The 17,349-nt window shown below is 35.7% G+C and overlaps 1 protein-coding gene across 6 annotated transcripts in view; it reads right to left on the bottom strand.

The window, feature by feature from the left end:
• The window catches only part of PPP1R12A (protein phosphatase 1 regulatory subunit 12A), a gene marked incomplete at its 3' end in the record, with an annotated part of 115,889 nt that overhangs the window by 6,468 nt on the left and 92,072 nt on the right, over positions 1-17,349 (bottom strand). For 3 of the 6 annotated variants that reach the window (XM_080346381.1, XM_080346384.1, XM_080346385.1), the window contains 9 exons: positions 16,160-16,357; positions 15,815-15,983; positions 13,648-13,769; positions 12,909-12,974; positions 7,621-7,637; positions 6,147-6,288; positions 5,351-5,455; positions 4,397-4,444; positions 1,611-1,661 (listed from right to left, as the gene is read on the bottom strand). In XM_080346381.1, coding sequence (XP_080202507.1) covers positions 1,611-1,661; positions 4,397-4,444; positions 5,351-5,455; positions 6,147-6,288; positions 7,621-7,637; positions 12,909-12,974; positions 13,648-13,769; positions 15,815-15,983; positions 16,160-16,357 — 918 coding nt within the window. Of the gene's footprint in view, positions 1-1,610; positions 1,662-4,396; positions 4,445-5,350; positions 5,456-6,146; positions 6,289-7,620; positions 7,638-12,899; positions 12,975-13,647; positions 13,770-15,814; positions 15,984-16,159; positions 16,358-17,349 lie in introns of those variants that run through there. The other 3 variants (XM_080346382.1, XM_080346383.1, XM_080346386.1) reach the window with 3 other exon arrangements.

Raw genomic sequence — 17,349 nt, 5'->3', positions numbered from 1 at the left:
CCTGTTTAAAGCAGATAAGTCGCTGTGAAAGGAAAGTATCAAACAAGTGGCACATTCTTGAAAGCAATCTAAGAACCAGCAGTGATTAGTCACAGCCTTCCAAAACAGTCCAGGATACATTAACAATGAAAGCTATTCCTGGAATTCTTTACTTAACATCCTAATTGCACAGACTAAATCTCCTATTCAAAAGTCTGTAAATAATGACACATTTAACATACACTTTTACATGGCAGTGTAACAAATGATAGGAAGATTATTTAGTCTTTAATTCAAAACTTGCACATACTGCTTATTGAAAGTAAACTCTTGAAAAAAAGGCATTATATTTGTATTCTCTATTTTTCTTGGAAGCCCAGCCTTCCCTGAAAAGAATTTGGAGGTTGATGAGAGAAGTTCACGTCCACTCTTCCACTCTTAGACACAATTATTTTCCTACACCACAGTTTGCTTTCTACATAATTCACTTCTAAAGACCCCTCAAGGAAACACAGACATTGTGTCCTCTCTTACAACAACTATCTTGGCCTGAATCCAAGGGAGCTGGAGGCATCGTGGTTGCCTTCTGCCTACATCTGCCTGTCAGTTTCAATTACTTCAACAAAACTTCATGTGTGTGTTGTAATCAAAAGTATTTGGAAGTTAATGCTATTTCCAAGCAGCAGAGGGAGCTCAAAAATGAGCTTGAAAGGAAACTTATTATTAACCAGTGACAAGTATCAAAACATTGGTAATTCTTTAAAATTTTGGAGTGTAAGAATGTTTTCTATTTCATCATGTTCCACTAGTTTTCTAGTCATACTTTACTTCTATCAGTTTGGTTGAGCCTGTCCAATATTATACGTGAGGACAAAATAGGAAACAAACCTGCCAAATTTCTCACCCTTCTTAATCGTATCTGAGCACTTAACATTGATAAACCAGGAAATGAGAAAAGTTATACCATGACTGATTAAAAAATAAAAAAAGGCCAGAGATGGATTAAAAAATATTTTGCTTCTGCGATTCAGTTTATACATAGTTGAAAAAGATGGAAATCAGTACATGGGGTAAATTTTACTTATTTGTCAACATCTGAAATCTACCTACTGCTTTTTGTAAGCTAAAAACGGATTTATTATTTAGTCTATACAAATGAAAGCTTTTCTTTTGATATAGGTAACATGCTGTCTCATACATAATTTGAAGAGCATGGGACACAGGTTGAAGCAACATTTAATGCTTAAATATCTATGGAATTATATGTTACCAGTATTTTTAAGTTAATAAAATATAGGGTATCACATCAAAATCATAGATTGCAATTTTATCTTTATCAGATCAAGATGCGCTTCACTCCAACCATCTCTTGAATGTTTTTTGTTAGGCAATATGTTATAGAAGTATAAATCTCAGCACCTTCTTAGAAGTCTCGCATGTATGACTGCTTATGCCAGTGTAACAGCTTGGGCACAAGCTACATGACATGAGTGATTCTGAAATGCAGCTATAGCTTAGTTATTTTCTAATTAAATTATAGAGACCAGTAATACTGCCAGACTACATGTTACACTTACATAGTCATACACTTTGTTATTAATAGTTTATTTAAAGTGTAATAGTTTACTTACTTTAAGTTCCTCTTCCATTTCAGATATCCTTCTTTCTAGAGCTCTTCTTTCCTAAATCAAAAGATATGTGTTAACACTGAACAATACAATTTTTTAATAATTACTGCTTGTAAATTCTGTGGTAACAGTGAAATACTTCAAGTTCAAAGATCATACAACCAAAAGCGTAGTGTGGACAGGAAACTTGTGATGGCAGTGAAAAATAGAAATTTTTCAATATGGAAAATTAATATCTGAGGAGGAAGAGATATTGAAATTTACATCAAATCCTACAAAATATACTCCTTCCTTGGCACAAATTTAGACAAGTTGCACCTACCATTTGTTTGCGTTTATTTTTCATGAGCTAGGCTTCTGTAACAGCTTAATATACAAGAAATGCAGAAAATGATCAGAAACAAACAAGAATATTAAACAAGCACAAAAGCAGAAGCTTTCATAGACAAGCAAACATAGCTGAAACATCTGTCTCAGCTCGGTGGGATCTGCCCACACCGTAAATTGCCACGTAGTGTAGCTACACCCAAATTTACACTAAAGGAGTTCAGCTGAGTACCAAATAAATCTAGCTACGTAAGGACACCTGCTTCTTGACTAAATGTTTCCTGAATATTTTCTGCGTTTCTAGTATAGTTTTATTTTCCTTTCTTTTATTTTTACCTGAGAAGCAGGAGAAAACATCCTTTGTACAGAACTTCAGGTCATTTTGATTACTGCACCCAAGCTACCTTATTGAAAGTTAGCTTAGGGTTTTCTATACTATGCTGCAGTCTGCAGTGCAGACACACTATCGTATTTCTAAATTCTATTATTTTGTTAAAACCTAATTTTCAAGACATCCGACAGATGAATAGCTAATGCAGTAGACTTCAGGGCTTTAGAGCTTGATTGCTTGCTTTCCTGTGTCAGACAATGCGGTGTGTCTCATTGAAAAGCAGCTGCGGTTATCAGAACTCTACATTCAGATTTTTCCAAAGTGTGAAAGGCAAAAGCAACAGATTATTGCAAAGTGGACATATGCATCCGCATACAACGGTGTTATGCAAACAGCAAGCAGCATTGACTGAGGTGTGTAAAACTTTGGTTAGATCATACCGCCCAGTAGATACTGACTCTTGCCGGTCACCTTTCAGATATAAATCATTTGAATTTAGTTTAATCATAGTGCAGTTATATCCCAACATTTTCTCATTTTAGCAAACAACTTTAAAGGTCTATCAAAAGTTAATCACATAGATTACTGCAGTTGTTAGTACTTAATGTACTTAACTCCTCCAAGTTAAGACTTTTCCCATCATGACACTGATTGATAGTAATGGGCATAGTAAGTACCATTCTAGTCTATTTGCTGTTGGGCTAAATGTCTTCACAAATAAAGGTGTAAAAATTGCTAATATAGCCAGTTGTTTTAATGCAATGGCCTATTCTGGGAAAAAGCACAGCTGTTGATTTAAAACTGAAATAATGTCTAGCTAGGCAGCACTGAATGTTCTGCAGAATGGAAGCTATAGAGTAATGGACGCAGCTAAATCCATGAAATAATTAGATGTCCACTTGTGTGGCCATGATAGCAAGCAAGAAAGTAATTAAAGATGCTGATGAAACTTTTCTAGTGATGAAATCACTGTCTACAGCAGGTTGCCAAAAATCAAGGAGAAATAGGTGCTAAAAGGCTGCTGCAATTATCTGGAGAGATTTTTAAGATAAAGATAATGGAAGTTCAGGAAGTGCCTGAGAGCACTTCTACGTGCTCCTATAAAATCTACCCAGTGTTTGTTTACACGCCAGACAGGTTTGTAGGACTAAAAATTGTTTACTTTCCAATATTTGAGATTTAGAAAACATAAAAGGCTAGTGAATGTGAAGCTTACCAGGGATTAATAAATATACACCATATCACCTATTACTGCCAAAGTCCATTCAGTTTTCTTCCTGTTTAAGTGCCTAATATGTCTCTCCCGGATGAAGGGAGGAGAAAGGAAGATGTGGCCAGGGTCAAGAAGGAAGCCAGGACCACAGCAAAACCAGTGTAGTTTGCCTTACATTGCTGTGGAACTAAAATTTTATAGGGATGGATTTTAAACTAGCATGAAACTACAGCCTAAAATTATGTGTCCAACTTCTGAAATAATTCCTGTAGTCCACCTCACATATGGATTTATCACATGACTCCTTTCCCATTCAATTTAGGGTCGTTGTCTCTGACCCTGATGCTTCTCTGCCCACACTGCTTAATCATTCTTCCCCCACCTGCCATATTCTCTCTGGAAAAAGTTAAAATACAAGGACAGAGACAGATTATGATTCATTTTATATCATTAGCAGGTTTAAAGTCTCATGTCTGTGAGCTAGAAACAGCTACTTCATTACCAACAATACTGGTAAAACGACACGTGTGCCTCTGGAAAGCTCTGAGGAAATTAAAGTCTCTGAATGTTGGAAATGCATTAGAAGATGAAACGCTCCTGAATCTGCTTAACCCTCTGGGGTGCCAACATTGTTTTGGATGAGACAGAACAAGTGGCGGATCCCTGAAGGGCAGTGGCGTTTAGAACCTGGTCATCAGGAACGAACAGGCAACCTGAAGGCATTTCTGAAGAGTAATTCCATCTCACAGTATCTCACATTCATTGCTACTTTGAAAACTAAAATCCCTAAATCTTCTAAAAAATGCAAGTTATAAGAAAGGCTTCTGTTCCCACTAAAATGTGTCCACGCCAAGGGTTGCAAAACAAGCTAAAAAGGACTGAATTGGAGTACTTAAGAGATCTTTGCCAGAAACTCACCCTTTTCTCCATTTCCAAGAGTGATCTGTCAGCATATCTCTCTTGTCTCTGAAACACAAAATTAATAAAGACACTGGTACTTGTTCTTAAATAAAATAAAACTGAGAAAAAACAATTTAGTTGGATAATTTTAGTATTCTGTCTGAAATATGTTTTCAAAGGCATTTTAAAGTGTGTTCAGGGAAGTAACACTGAAATACAGAAGAACGAACTGGATTTATGACGCACTTGCTCTGTGACCATCCCTAAGGAATTTAATCATTACATTGCCTTTGGCAAATAGGAGCAATATAGTATTTCTATCTAAAAGCATTACAAAACAAACATCTTTTTAACGTACTTCACTGATGTTTACGGGGTACACACAGAAGACAGTTAAGTACCTACACAGGCAAATTATGGCAAATGCGATATGAGAACAGGAAACACTCTTTCTAGAGCAATTTAAAGACAAATTTAAGTTTTGTGTACATATCTGGTATCACTGTGTGTAGCACTTCTATCTGACAGCAGTTGTGTGTAACTGGAGTGCACTATTTGCTCTTCAGTTCTAAGATAAAGCTATCTAACCAGCCGGGAAGAACTGGCGGGTCATGCCAATGTGCAAGCAGGTTTATGAATTAATCAATCAATCCCAACTGACAGTTGAATATAAGCATAACAGTGTAGAAAGTGTTTATCCCTACCCTGCAAAGAAGTTCCAGATACATGCTGGCAAGAACCACTACTACTTAAAAAGGCAGGAGGCAGCCTCACACATTTTGTTCACAGCTGAAGACCAGAATCCTGTGCTCTTTTCTCTTTAGAAACAGAGAGGTACTCTTTCTTCTTCACTCCCATCTTTGGATAAGAAACAAAGCTGATGCCTAGTAAAGAGCAGCCCATACCCTGGGGTGCTTCTAGTTTGCTGTCTACCTTGTCAGCTACGTACATGCTTCTTTGTTTTATACAAACCTGAGTGGTCTTCTCCAACTCTAGCTTAAGTTCTGTAAGTTCCATGTTGGTATCATGTATCTGTGCTTTCAGTTGTTCATTTTCAGCTAGAGTCTGTTCATAAAGCTAAGAGAAAATATTAATTTAAAAAAAATCAAATAATAATTCAGAAAGATTAGCTGAAAAATTTAAAAACCATGACTGAGCTGCACATAACATGAACAAATACTTCAATAGCCTAAGAAGTCAAAAACAGTTACAGATTTGAAAGATCTTTAGAATTAGCAAGCACTTGAAAGAACTGTTACCAAATATTTCTGGAAACAAGGAACTTTGCATAGGGAGCACATGACTTACCTTACACATGCTAAAAACACACTTGCCAGTTTCTTTGCTTCAGACTTCACAAATGAGACACCACAGTAAACTTTTCAACAAACTCCCTCCTCCTCTATTTTAAAGCAAGATCTAACCACATTTTTACATTATCTGCATGTAAGCTAGCAAACATATAAAAGGCTTCACATATGTATAAAGCAGTTTTAATTATACAATCAACTAAAAAAATAATATGATAGAATTTGTCATAAAAAGTAGATCTTGTTTCCTCTGGATTTCTCCCTTGCCTTGAAAAGAGCAAAAGCCAGAAGCTGTTTTGTAATGTGCATTCTCCCCACTGTAATGGCTGTTCTGCTCCTCCATTCAGCTGAGTTCCTTTAAGCAGCAATTTGTGATGCAACATGAGATCATTTCCAGTCAACTTATGAAAAACAATCATAAGGTTCTATTTTCACACCAAAATTCTCGGATCAGATACCTTCTTATAATCAGTGCTATCTTCTTTTTCTAGTCTACTGCAGTACGGTTTTCGATCTTCAAGGTAAGACTGTGACCCCGATCGCCCCTGTGCTGAATCGTAACGGTCACCTGAGGACGTGCTGAGGGATCCCGTATCATACCTGTGAAAGAAAAGTTCTCGTTTTTCTTTGCCTTCACATTCAAGCCAAGGCCACACACTGTATCAAACATCCTGAGTTTGCCGTTACCCTGGTGAAAATACCAAATGCAATTATATACGGGGTGTTTCAAAATGACGGACCCAATTTGAAATCACTGTATCTTTGCAACCACGAACTGCCCATAAATGAAACTCTTACATTTGAAAGGGCAGGGCACAGAGTTTCAAATGATAACCGCTAGATGCTTCATTAAACTGTATGTAAATTTTTGTGTAATTGCAACACGTATCAGGAAATATATTGCTTTGAAATTGGGTCCATCTTTTGGAAACACCCTGTATTTTAGTTAAGCCACTGCCTTCTACTTTGATGCAAATTGCTCAGTCTGCCAAGTGCCTGCCTCGTATGCAATCTTATAAATTAAATTCTTTAATCCAAGCAAATATTTACATGTCTTAAAGGATTTTATGTTAGCTTAGATATTTTAATAATTCTTTGCTTATAAAGAAGACCTATTTAAAAAAATGCATTACTTTAATGGAAGGGTTTTAACAAGTAACTTATAAAATATCAGCCTAGATGAATTCTCCAAGTTTTATCAGAGAAACCAAGAAGATTTCAAAACTATTTGGTCTGAATTCCAGTATTTCAACAGAAGTGATTTATGAAACAAATCTTCAGTCTTTATCCTATTAATCACTAAATTACCGCTAGTATTAATACAGTTTAGAATAATTTCACATTGCTGACTTTTCACTGCTCATGTGCTGTAGTAGTTCTGTTTAACAGATTTGCAGCACAGACACAACATAATAAAATCCTATAATTAATTCTAAAAGTCTAAAACCAAATGAAAACTTTAAAAAAATTATTGATATTTCTGCATTTCCTTTTCAACAAATCTGAAGGAAAAATTATTTTCAGAGGCTGTAGTACTTTTCTCGAGATTTCTTAGAAAATTTTCAGTAGGGTATTATTCTAAAAGAGGGGCAGCAAAAACTTATTGTCTTCTTTGTAAAAGCTGACCGTGCTGAAAAAATTGCTGAGAATGGTGCTGTACCCACTGTGTTCTACAAAATGCTCTGCCTGCCTTCAGTGCACTACAGAGTCAAACACATCTCCCAGAATCGAGTATGCCACTCCCACATGGAAAAAAATATTCAGCTCTGTAGCTTTACACCCATATTTGCCACAAATGTAAAATACCATTAATGCCTTTTAAGGCAGCTGACTACAAGGGTTAAGCTAAACTTGTACATAAAGAACTTAAAATGAGAATGTGTGAACAAAAAGCTTAATAATTTTAAATTCATTTGTTTAAATTACACATACCTTGAAAGGCTATCACTCTGAGGTGGGGAGGGGTAAAAAGAGAGAAAAAGAATAGATCAAGTCAATAATATGATTAAATAAAATATATAATAATCTGTCAACAAGTGTAGTCAAACCGTTACATTACATGCATATGCTATCCAACAGTATGTATTATCTGAACATTGTCAAGATTTAATTTTGTTATATCTGGAACATAAAGAAGTATGTGCTAGAATGTTACTTGCCAAAATTTGATTTAACATTAACATTTCACTCTAAAAGCCTGGACTGTCCTAAACACTGGAGTCATTTCAGCAGTCAGTGCATCCTGTGATTTGCCTGCCAGGTATCAAAGGCATCAGACCTGTGTTCCCTACTCCTTTCTCCTCTTCTCTAACATCAGCAATAATGTTTTGAAAGATCAACATAATAACGACTTCAGCTCAAAATAATAATATAAAATACAAGGTCACTGTTTCAACATAGCTCAATGGGAAACACACTATAAATATTGTTGGTATAAATACCAACAACATAAGGGAGTACTTACTAGACTTAATTTAAATGACACTATTTCATTTTTTATATTACTTTCATTCATTCATTTCAGGCAAATCCACAGGCACAAAGTTCACGAACTTTACTTGACAAGTGAATTTAATTAGAAGTGATGACTTAAGAGTGAGTAAGTATCCTCTAAGCATTACATCAGTCATAACAAACCTTTTTCCCCTCTGGGTGGTCAATACAGATTCATCATTTATTCCAATTATAATAATCTGGAATTAAGACATTTCAGTCAAGAAACTCTACTGACGTATCATCACCTGCACATCCTTCAACATTATTCACCTTGCAGTGGTGAAAAAAGCCACAGGTGGGTTTTGCTGGGGAGTGGTGTGGTTTGTTTGTTTCCTTTTTTTAGAAGGAAACTATTTTTTCAACTTGCATTGAGGAGAACAGCCACATTCTTCACAATACACTCAATTTCCTCGCAGACACCTTGAAGTGCATTTACTAGACGTAAGAAATCAAAAGTACATGCTATGGCCTAACCACTCCTAATAAAACATTGTTATTTTCTGTTATGAGCATGGATAATTCTGATAACTCAAGAGATTTTGTATAAAATGTCACAGTTAGGTGGCACATATCTATATATGGACAGTTTTTAAGCCATTGGCTAAAACAAGATGAGCTTCCACCTCAGTGTCTTATCTCGCATTATCACATGTTAAAGTAAGATCAGCGTGAGATTACAAAATTCCACCATGTAATCAAAAACCTACAAAATTCCTTTCTTGCCACTTCTTCTCACCTCGACAGGGGAAGCTTTGTCTGTAGACTGTAGGTCCCCCTACCTTGGGGGAACACCGTGTACAGAAAAATGCTGAGCTGGCCCTTTGAACCTTTACCTACACTGTACAACAGCCCCTACAAGGAAATAAATGATTCCTACATTATTTCTTCACAAATATGCTTTCTATAGGCTGCTCTGCTTTGCTTCTAGCGGACTCCCTGTGGTGCCGAGGGAATGTGAAACTCCCCTAGATCTCCATTCCCCTGCTGCACTACAGCTACCCAAAGACCACCTTAACAACATGATTCTCCAGCTAGAGAGGGACAATGGATGAACTGGTGAGGTAAGACAGCACTAATCACTAGAGGCAGGAAAACACAGATGCAGCCTATTCCCACTTTCCTGGCTAAGGCTGGGAGCCTGAGAAGCTGGATGAGGACTCTGTCATCTCCAGAAAATCAGTGGTGCCCATTTCCTGGGAGCTGTGAGGCTCCTGCTGTTTGAGCACCATCCAGGCTCCACACCTCACTGAAGGAGCAGCACGTTCCTCAAGCACATGCCTGTTGTTGTTCCCCTCACTTTGCACAAAACATGTCTGGTTTGTAGATTTTATCTTTTTTTTAAGCAGAGTCTTAGCTGTTTTCTTGCTTTTCCCCTTCAATTTCTGTCAGTTCAGCTCACAACTTCTGACATTTGACAAAAAAAATCGTGAAAAGGTGTACGTGTACAAACTTTGCCTAAAGCTTGAGAAGAAATGATGCCAACACAGATACCCCGTGCATCCAAATCACATGAGATAGATGTTCTTTGTACAGTCACAGAACTGAGCACAACGAGCAGCCACAGCTGCACTGGCAGCACACCAGCAGTAATGAAAAATCAAAACATACATATCGTATCTATACAACCTGAAGTAATACTTCTAACTCTATACTATCAGTCTATACAGGTCATAAGGGTGCCCAAAAAGAAACTGTATTCAAAAATATACACTAAGCTTCTAACCAGGCACATCACATTTTAGTGAGCTTAGGATGGTTATTGGTAATGGAAATAAAATGTGGAAGTCAGGTGGAATTTTCTGTATTGTTATAAATGAATCTTTCTGTGAAACTGTCACAGCAGTGAAAGTGAGGAACAAAATTTGAGTACAGCACTTCATTAACACTATTGATGTCAGCTTCTCATGTTCATTCCCACAGGATTAGAAGACCCGATGACATTTGTTATTCTAATATTGCTAGCTTTCATCTTTCAGAGGTCGCATATCTGATCTCTTGCTTTTACAAACTTACATACTGATCCACCTTCAGTCCATTCAATCATAATCTGATCACAGTTGTTGTACCTCTTCATTTTTTTCCTTTGTTTTGTTTTGAAATACTTCATACTGAAAAACAGGCTTCACATATACATTTTTTTACTTAGAATCCTTCAGTTGCCCAAGTGATCTTCTGACTTCCCTATTTTTAAACAGGTACCCTACAACCTAGTTCTAAGACTACCCTTCTAGTGGGAAAAACCCTTAGGTAACGTGGCATTTTTTGTGCAAATTGAAGAAATTCTCAGCTCTTGATATTAAAAAGCCTAAACAAAATTTCACTAGAGCAACCTCCAGGAGTCAAAGTGCTTGGCAAAGTCCGACTTCTCTTTACTAGCTCTCCTTTATGGACAAATGACCACCTAAGAGGTCAAAAGAGAGTTCTGAAGAACAAGAAAGCACAAACTGAAATCTTACAAGATAGTTCTTTCAAAGACCTCTGAGATTAATAAGATAATTTTTCTGGCTCCAAAAAGATTTCAGGCTATAAATCATTTTGTCTAAGGTCCTTTACTTTCCTTTGTAGCATGCATCCATGTGCAAGGCTTGTTCTTGACCTGCTCTCTTCAGTTTAAATTCCTGAGTCACTGCCAAAGCCTTTGGAAGTTACCACCTTCTACCTCTGGCCTGTGGCTTCACCAAGCAAAAAACACAACAGCAGCACCACATAAGGGAATAACAGAGAATTTCAATATTTCCAAATTTTCTGTCTTCTGAATACCAGTACATCAAATAATCAGTAGAACTGAAAAGGCATAACTATTTTCTGAACGTCATTCTTTATAATTCCAGTTTATTCATGCCTTTTCCCTTCTCTCTTCCTAGAACTGAAAAGGATTTATAAGCAAATAATGATGAATTTCTACAATAAAGCATGCAAACTTTCTGTCAAAGTGAAAGCAGAGTTAGCAACTGCAAAAACGAAAGCGTAATTTCTTCAAGCATTTAAAAACAATAAAAACCCCACACGTTTTGCTACGGATTTGGGAACAAATCGCCTATTAGAATGTTCAAGATCTATTCCACTGTTATTTTTCCAAGATGGCAAAATACCGCATTGTCAAAATTAATGTATTTAGTTCTCAGCTGAGCATTGATAAATGCTAAATAGTTATTTATCACTGAGATGAAGTTAATTGAAATTTACATAATGCTTTAAATCTCTGACAAACCATTTGTATGCAAAGGAAAAAAACCCACATTAATATGAAAGCAATGAAATTACTATATACAAATTTTAAGATCTCTTCTAGTTAATAGGCTTATAATAATTACAAGCCTAGGACATTCTCTGCAATTTTGATACTATACTGGAAATTCCATATTAGGTTTGACAAAATTTGAAAAGAAAACTTCAAACCACATGAAATACTTATTGTGATAAGTGATACAATTCACTTTCACTATGTTTTTGTATTTTCTGCAGCTGATGTGACAAAAGAGCTACTATCAACAAACCAAAATCAATTTATGTAGCTAGGTGACAGTGAACGTGCTTCACACATTCATTCCAGAACTCTCCATGAACTCAAATCTGATATTATATTGATTTATAATGAAAGAAGCATACAGGCTAGGAGAATGCTCTGACTCCTGAGCCAAGCCATGATTAAGCAGCCAATTCTACACTTCAGCCTCTCACCCCAACACACCCACTCTTTTAATCATAGACCATAGTAATAATTTGGGGCCTGATTTACAACTATTTCACTGTAGTTTTATATAAGTCTAATTCTAGAAGAAGCATCACATGCACATTCTACCAAAATGAATTTCTACAGAACAGAATATGGAGTAAGTACAGATCTAAGGATAAGGATAAGTACTAGTGGGAGGAAAGGAAACATGCCTGTGTATTTATGTTAACGTGACAAGGAGCTAAAAAATACAGCAAACCAAAATGGCACAGTATGAATCTCTTAACTAAAGCATTTAACGAATGTGTAATGGAAGCTTTTATAAAAAAGGAGAGAAATATCACTTGAATTTTATTCCTCAATTTCTGCTACACCATTTTATAGCACAGCTCAAGTTACTACTTCCCTTTTAACCCCTCTGTCACACACCATTCAGTTTATAAGGACTTTTTTCATCAAATCAAGCCTATTATATTGTTTTCCAGTGAATTTTTTACAAGACGAATAATACTAAATTACGATGTTCCGAAATCCATTTTCTTCAATGGAGAAATCAAGTACACTGCGTGTAACTTTCTATATGTCATTATATTAACTTCTCATATTATTTGTTAATTACATTACTGAGAGCACTGGGTTTAATTTTAAAAGGTTTTAATTAGTGTGCATAAGTCACTGGGCATCATTTATCTGAAAATTACAGAGAAGATGGAACAAAGATTTTTGCAAGGCAGAAACTGAAAGTTCCCTCCAGTAACGTGCTGCAACGTGTCCCTGACCTACGCATCAGAAATTTCACCTACATTTTTTGGATGCTTATTCTACATAATCAGAATGGAAGAGAAAAACATGGTTAATACGTTAAAAATTGTTATTAAAGCCTGCAAAGGAAATGGCACTGAACCACAGCCACAAATTATAAATCAGAAAGCACTTGTAAAAACTCTACCATATATACTCTTTTAATTGAATCCAACTGCAATAGAAATCTTACGATCAAAATGTATCTGTTAGAAAGGTAATAAACTCATTATCTCTTTTAAATTACCTGGGTTTCTTTCTTATTTGTTCCTTCTTCTGAATCAGACTGCTGTTCCTGTTCATTTTCATCACTCTGGTAAAAGAAGGGGAAAAGGAAAAATAATTAAACTGCTGAAAGCTTGCTGAGATTTTAAGGCATTCTAGACTTCTAATACGAAAATCTAAGAGCAGTAGAATTCTACCTAACTGAAATGAATAGAGGGTATATGGGGTACATGATAAAAATGCTCAAAAGAATACATGTTTTCAGTACCAGGAGAGGAAAGGGAACTTCACATTTGGCACGTGAAAATCTTGCTTTTACAAACTTACATACTGATCCCATGACAAAGAGAAAGCCAATCAGCTGAAACGTCAACTATAACCCTTCTAATCTGACAGCTGTTCTTTCAGATCTAAGTACATGGCTGCTTGTAATGTGTCAGATAATGAGTCTCATTCTTACAGCTTTGATATGCATGCAAGAGAACTGTTCAATTATTATTTTTCCCTTAGATTATGATTAATTCCTATTAATTCGAGAATTCTTCTTAGCGTTACCAACATAACTTAGACTTAATTTTCATTTTGCTCCCGAAAGCTTCGAAACAGAGAATATAGAACTGGAACAAGCATCAGTTTTTCCAGAACAATTAGTTATATACTCTATTACTCTAAAGTATTCTCCATTTTAAGAATACATTATGCACATTCCATATTGCTACAAGCTAAGGCTATAACATCAGCAGTAGCAATCGTTTACTTACATCTTGTGTCCAAAAAGAAACTCCTGTAGATCGTCGTTTTTCTCTTGGTCGCCGCCTTTCCCTTATAGACTTAGGCTGTGACTTATCTTCTTCCTTTTCTTCCTCTTTTTTGCCCCCTTCTGCTAATAACAACTTTCTTACTCATTTAAGTATGACACAATCTAATTTTATGAACATTTTCTGTAATAATTCTCAGTCTTTAAAATGCTTACAATTATTTTTTTACCTGAAATAAATTTGCTAAAGAGTTTACCACATACAGGGTTTGCTGTAATCTACGTTCCTCAGAATATAGCTCTAAATACTGTAAATATTGTTCCAATTCTTGAAGAGCAACTGCAAAATACTAATTCCATCTCAGCCACCTAAAGAAAATGTTTCCATGTAACACCGATACACTACAAATTAGACTTAAAATTCAATTTTCAAAACTGTCACATAATGATTCAAGTATTTGTGCCAGTAAGTGTATAAAAGTACAAAGTAATTCTTCACCATTCTTCTTCAAACAAGGGGGTTTTTTTTGCTTACATCAAGAATCCAATATAAAAATGGCCCAAATTTTAAAAGTCTGCTAAGTGCTCCTTAGAGTCCCCCTTTTCATCACAGTCCTCTCCATTTTTGCTTTAAGGAATAATAAAATGGGATCTTGTAGATTTGATTAATATTATATCACAGATTTCATTTTTCTTTGAAAGAAATGCAGCTGCAATTCAAAACTGACATAACTCGGGATTGCGTTTCTTCTCCTATATGTTTACAAGCAAATTGGACCAAGAAAAGAAATTAAACAAACCTGCCCAAATCAAATTTTTTTACAGTCTATTTAGTCTGCTGTTATTAAAGAAACCACAGATTTGAGTTCAGATAGAACCATCACTAATAACTTAACTTTAGCATCACTAGTCTTCAGAGGTAAATAAACATTATAGTGTGAGGCAAGAATTAAACAGAAAAGAAGGAAATACAAATATTCATGGTGAAATATACCTTTCCTAATTAAATAAAAGGTGTTTTTACCTTCAGGCTTTCAAACAGTAATGTATTACGCCTCCTAAAGTCATAATTTGAAAAAAAAAACACTGTTGCTAATATTTACCCATGAAAATCTTTTCCACAGAACAATCTGGAGTTTCCTAGAGTAAGCATGCATTACTGAAGAATCTTACTCCAAATTTCATTTCATATTAGGACAGAGGAGAAAAAAATCAGAAAGCGCATCTCTGAAGTAATTTCCTCAGAAAATACCAGTCTGGGGAGCATGGCAATAGTGCTATATAGTTAATGAAGATCTGTTCAATGGATCATTTAATCTTATCCTCTGTATAACGAAACTATCAATTTCATTCAGTAGTCCTATTCCAGTTACTGATCAATAACTTGAATTAAAGTATCTCTCACAAGTCAACTGTGGCATGCCTCTGAGAGAAAAGAGGAGATTCACACTGTATGTCAACAGCCTTCTCCTTTGGTGGGCAACTAATCAGGCTCAATATTGCTGAGAATTACAACCGATGATTCACATTTGAAACGAGGGCAAAAACTCTGTGATGTCAGAAAAAAGCTTTTTTCTGACCTCTGAATCACGCATCTGAAACCCAGCTTCAGACTACATGAACTAGTTAAGTATCTAGAAGTATGGTTCCATTAAATATTCTGAACTACCACTGGAAATATCCCCTTCCCTTTGTTTTCAGCTGCTCACAAAATCCTGCGAGGTCCTTAAAGTGTTAAAGCACCCTTCTAGTCTTTCAGTGTGGAAGGACTGAAACAAAATCCCAGCAATTATTTAATCAAGTAAAATTACTCCTCAATACATGCAAATATTTAAACTCTGAAATGTGCTATTTCATTATAGTTGTTCTGGTAACGCAGACCTGAAAGCATTATGTGGATAGTGATGGTGGCATATTTGATGTTCTATGACCCACCAATGGAAAACACGGATTCACATACTAAATGGCTGCTAAACACCACCAAGTACAAAAAAACCCATTTTTCCTCTCTATATGCAAGTTTTGGCATTTCTTACAGAAGGCGGGAGTGAGATACCACCCTGGTGGTCTACACTTATCTCCCACCCCATTTTGAACTATCTTTAGAAACATAAGCTGTCATTTGTCAACTAAAACAACAAAAAATATCCCTTCACAAATAGTACTCCTACCTCTCTCACTTTCCTTTGTTCCACTCCGAGAATAGGCAGAAGTTATACCTATAAGGCTGTTTGGTCTGTTTAGTTGACTTGAAGTTGAAAGAGAGCTAGTGGAGGTGGAGAGCGAGGAGGTGGTTGATGAAGGAGTTGACGTCGAAGTTGGTCTATAGCGATGATATGGCTATTCAGCAGAGAAATGTCAAAATTAATTCACCAAGATTAAACAAATATAAACCACAGGATTTAAAACATTTAAATATAGAAATAATTCTTACAGTAGTACCAAAATTAAAATATTATAGTTGGAGTTAAGACTCATATAATTTCTCTACCTAAAGTGACCCATCATGAAAATACCTCTTCAACAGTTCGGGAATATCTTTGTCTATAATCATCATCTTTAGTTTCAGATTCTTTCTTTTCTTCTTGTTTTTCTTTGTCTTGCTTTTCTTTCTCTTCTTTTTCTTTTTCTTCATTTTCCTGTTCTCTGGTTCGCGTGGGACGACTTCTTCCTATAGTTTTTTCAGCTTCCTGAAGATCTGTCAGTGTTACTCCCTGTGAAAATAGCAGTCAGCAAACAACATTTCAATATTTCACTTGTATTAACGTAGATGATCACAATATATAAATACATATTTTAAAGACAAAATTCACCTTCAGAAAATTAATTCTATCTATTAAAAATAAATTTTATCTATATATTCCACCTATAAGCTTTTCTCTCAAATCTTGGAACCAAACATCCCTCTTTCATTACTGCCAAGTGTTTGCTGTAATGTGATCTACCGCAGATTCTACAGCAACACAATTTTTAGTTGAGCTGGTACACATAGATCACACAGAAAATTATACAGAAATAATGCAAGAACCCACTAGATCCTTCCAATATAATCACAAGCACATTTCTGAAAGAACCCTAAAAATACAATACTTATAAAATTTTCAGAAATGTTGGTACTTTACAAATTCACTCATTGCAACTGGATTCTCAGGCCAACAACACAAAAAAAGGCATTGACAGCACCAGAGAAAGTTGCAATTAATGTCTTATTTCCTTGTTATTCTGCTGCTAAAAATAGTTTTGAAATAATCTCAGAAAGCAAACCATTTTCAAGACAGTTTTTCTCAAGTGCATTTTTCAGCTGCTCAAAACACCTCACAACCTATTCTTCAAAGCCAACTTTGCAGCTTATCAGCTATTTAATTGCTTTTTTTTGTGTTGAAAATGCTTTAATGCGGTAATTCCTCGTAGTTTCTTCACTGTAAAGATTCAACAATAGTTGGCCTGTGGTTTGACCATCTCTCAGGGCTCTGAAATAGTATCAAGAGGTAAAAAAGAACTCCAGCAAGATCAAGTTGTATCAAGTGGTGTGCATCTCTCAACAGGAAGAGTAAACAGAAATATTTGAGGGGTTTAAAACTGCAAAGATTTTAAAGTAACATCAGTAAACAAGGTAGATATAGACTCAGTCTTACAGCAGATAAGGGTGATGGCTGGAATATTTCTTTGTGCTGTTTTATCCAGGAACTATGCTCAATTTGTCAGC

This window comes from Nesoenas mayeri (assembly GCF_963082525.1).
Source record: "Nesoenas mayeri genome assembly, chromosome: 1".
Taxonomy (NCBI): Eukaryota; Metazoa; Chordata; class Aves; order Columbiformes; family Columbidae; genus Nesoenas; species Nesoenas mayeri.
The sequence above is the reverse complement of the archived record's forward strand: the minus strand, read 5'-3'. Positions and strand labels throughout refer to the sequence as shown.